Source organism: Lucilia cuprina, chromosome 2 (genome assembly GCF_022045245.1).
Source record: "Lucilia cuprina isolate Lc7/37 chromosome 2, ASM2204524v1, whole genome shotgun sequence".
NCBI classification, from domain to species: Eukaryota; Metazoa; Arthropoda; class Insecta; order Diptera; family Calliphoridae; genus Lucilia; species Lucilia cuprina.
In genome coordinates, this window is record NC_060950.1 from 15,978,672 (window position 1) to 15,981,758 (window position 3,087).

At 28.2% G+C, this 3,087-nt stretch overlaps 1 protein-coding gene across 3 annotated transcripts in view; it reads right to left on the reverse strand.

Moving 5' to 3' along the window:
- Positions 1–824, reverse strand: part of LOC111689355 (protein Fam92) — a 3,902-nt gene extending 3,078 nt beyond the window's left edge. For 2 of the 3 annotated variants that reach the window (XR_006941310.1, XM_046954586.1), the window contains exons 1-3: positions 617–823; positions 284–443; positions 86–226 (exon numbers count right to left, since the gene is read on the reverse strand). Coding sequence is in view for 2 of the 3 variants with exons in the window: in XM_046954586.1 (XP_046810542.1) it covers positions 86–226; positions 284–443; positions 617–756 (441 nt within the window). In the remaining variant the exon portion in view is untranslated. Of the gene's footprint in view, positions 1–85; positions 227–283; positions 444–616 lie in introns of all 3 variants that reach the window. The other variant, XM_046954583.1, reaches the window with a different exon arrangement.
- Positions 825–3,087: the final 2,263 nt, after the last annotated feature.

The window sequence follows — 3,087 nt, forward strand, 5'->3', positions numbered from 1 at the left end:
TTTAACGTTTATCTATAACAATCCCGAAGGCGTCTATAATGTATACATTCTTTCTGATAATTTTTTTTTCTTTTAAAAAACTTACATTATTAGCCGAAAACTTTGTTTTCAATTCCAACATTTGACGCTGCTTTAAGACCTCCTTATCACGAGCGATAACAGCTGTACGTAAATTATCTCTAGTAGTTTTGCATAAATTATCAAATTGTGCCAACTCATTAACAATCTAAAAAAGAAATGAAAAAAATAGTAATTTTTTTGCATAATCAAAAAGCATTTTTACCTTCAATTCCATACGATGAACATTTAGATCCATATAATCGGCTAAAATAGTTACGGCGTTGGTGAAATTTTTCAAACCATCACTAAAACTTTCATTGATTTCTTCATCATCTGAATAGTGTTTTAGACATTTCGCAAGCTCATCATAGGAATCACGAAATCTATAAAATATTATAAAGCAAAAATGTATCTGTTCTGAATTTTTAGATTAAATTCTAAGACGTTCTAGAAATATCTGTCTATTGAAACTATAAAAGGAGGTGAACTAAACGAATCAATCTAAACAAGAATCGTTTGCCAAATGGAGCCACATTTTTATTCCGTGTGCACTTACTTAGCCAACTTCCTGGTACAGGCGGAAAAAGTCGAACACATTTCTATTAAATGTTTTTCGGTTAAATTGATGCGTTCGTTAATAATTTTAATACGATCATCTTTGGTATTTAAAAATGCCAATTTGCCACGACGAAACATTATTTATTTATAAATTGTTTACTGTTTTTTAATGTTTAATTCTCGGACAGCTGCAGAAAATAATATAATTTCTTTTAATTAATGTTTTAATCGTCAAAACAACAGTCGCTATGGTAACGTTAAATGTCAATTGAAATTAACTGTCACTTTTTATGTACCATTACTAACGGTGGTGGTTGTCTTTGCTATTTACTGTAAACATTAAGAAACTTGGTATTACTTTTAGTAAAGTTGTTTCATTTCTGACACATAGATGTCTCTATATTATAAACTTAATGATGCATCTTTTTCCCACCAACAACTAATTTATTTTATTTAAATTTGTATATTTTCTACTATTTTTGACTTGTTTCTACAATTTTCGAGTTTTTGACTTTTCGACTTTTTTTGACTTTTCGACTTTTTTTACTTTTCAACTTTTTACGACTTTTTGACTTTTTTTCGTCTTTATATCGATTTTTTCGACTTAAAGACTTTTAGACTTTTATTAACAAAGTCGACTTTTTTCACAGACGATAGTCGAGTTATAGACTTTTTTTGGAACAAAATAGTCGACTTCGGCTTTTCGACTTCTTACGACAAAAAATCGATTGTTCGATTATTCGAAAGTCGATTTATAGAATCCTATTGTATGGGGGCTAAGTGAAATAATGGACCGATCTTAACAATTTTCAATAGGCTTCGTCCCTGGGACAATAGAGGATCATGCAGGAAATTTGAGTAAATTAAAAACCTGTGTTACCTAATGGCTGCATACTGGTGCTCCCTAATGTACGTATCTATGTACATTCATTAATGTCTGTTGGCATTTATATATAATGTGACTTTTTACGTTTGGCGCCTAATTTTAATAGATCATTCATCTTAATAATTGTTCTAAAAATACGATTATTTTAAAAAAAGCAAACAAAAAACTTGATAAATTATTTTTCTTTAGAAAAAATTAAAATGAAAAATTCATAATTTTATGGTTTCATTGTCACGAATTTGTAATTAAATTGTTTTTAAATGAAAAATTTTAATGAGATAACTGCAAATTCTAAGGAAGTTATTTGTAAAAGATTTCATTCAATATTATGGGCGGTCACAAACGATTTCTAGCTTAACATTCTAGACTATTTTCTTGTTAATATAGAGTTGTTGACAATCTTTTTCTAAGAGTTACTTCTTTAAGCAATTTTAGGGATAACAAAACTTCTGAATTTTAAAATTTTAATTGAATTTAAATTTCTTAAAACAAATTCTTCAATTTTTATTACATTTACAATAAAAATTAAATTGCAAGCATTTACATAAAATGTTTTGTAAATTACAAAAAATCAAGATGAAACAAGTCAGATAGCTAATATTCGGCAGAGACAGATTTCATTAAATATTCACTTAAGAAGTTTTCCATTAAAACCATAAAAATATATATAGGAATACATCAATTAGTTATTTCACTACAGCAGACTAAATATTAGTAGAATATGAGCCAAATTATCGAATATGAGCCGAATAATTATAAAGGAAGATAATTTTAACTCTGTGGTATCAAAATCTTCAGATCATGATTTGTCAACATTACTTGAATTACCAACGAAAGTCTTGATTTTATAACTGCCTCCAAAAATTGCTTCTAAATTTTGCAATACGGTAAAAATATCTACATGCAGTGTCATATGCACGTGAGAATATTAGCGTTAAATTGTTTAATTTATTCACGTCCTTGACCATACAATTTATAAAAATAAAAACAACAATAAAAAATCAAATTAAGATACAAAATTCCCAATTCTCTAAACTAAAAGATGTTCATGATGACGATGAAGATACATGCATTAACTCGTTTTATTTTATTCTTCTTATTGTGTATATTGTGGATGAAACTACTACTATTAAGATAATCGAGTCAGTCACCAGCCGAAAAAAGAATCCGGTTGAGAAGAGCTCTGGAGCAAAAAAAAAAAAGTCATTTAATATACAATTTATAGACTGTGAACGCTAAAAGAATTTGCAGTTTTGTTAATGCAAAAAAAAGTAATAAAAACGAACACAAAATTTAAATAAAAGAGAGACAATATTTACATACAATAACAAAAATGTATCCGGTCAAGAAAACAAATTGGTTAGCTACTTACAGAGACGACAGTATCGCTTTGAACTGAACATGTCTGGAAAACGACGTGTCTGGCAAATTTAGTATTTCAAAAGTGGACTGTGTGCAGAGATCAGAGTTGTTAATGAATGGGTTCTTTAGGTGTTGGATAAATAGATAGATAGATAGATAGATAGATAGATAGATAGATAGATAGATAGAGAGATAGATAGATAGATAAATAGATAAATAGA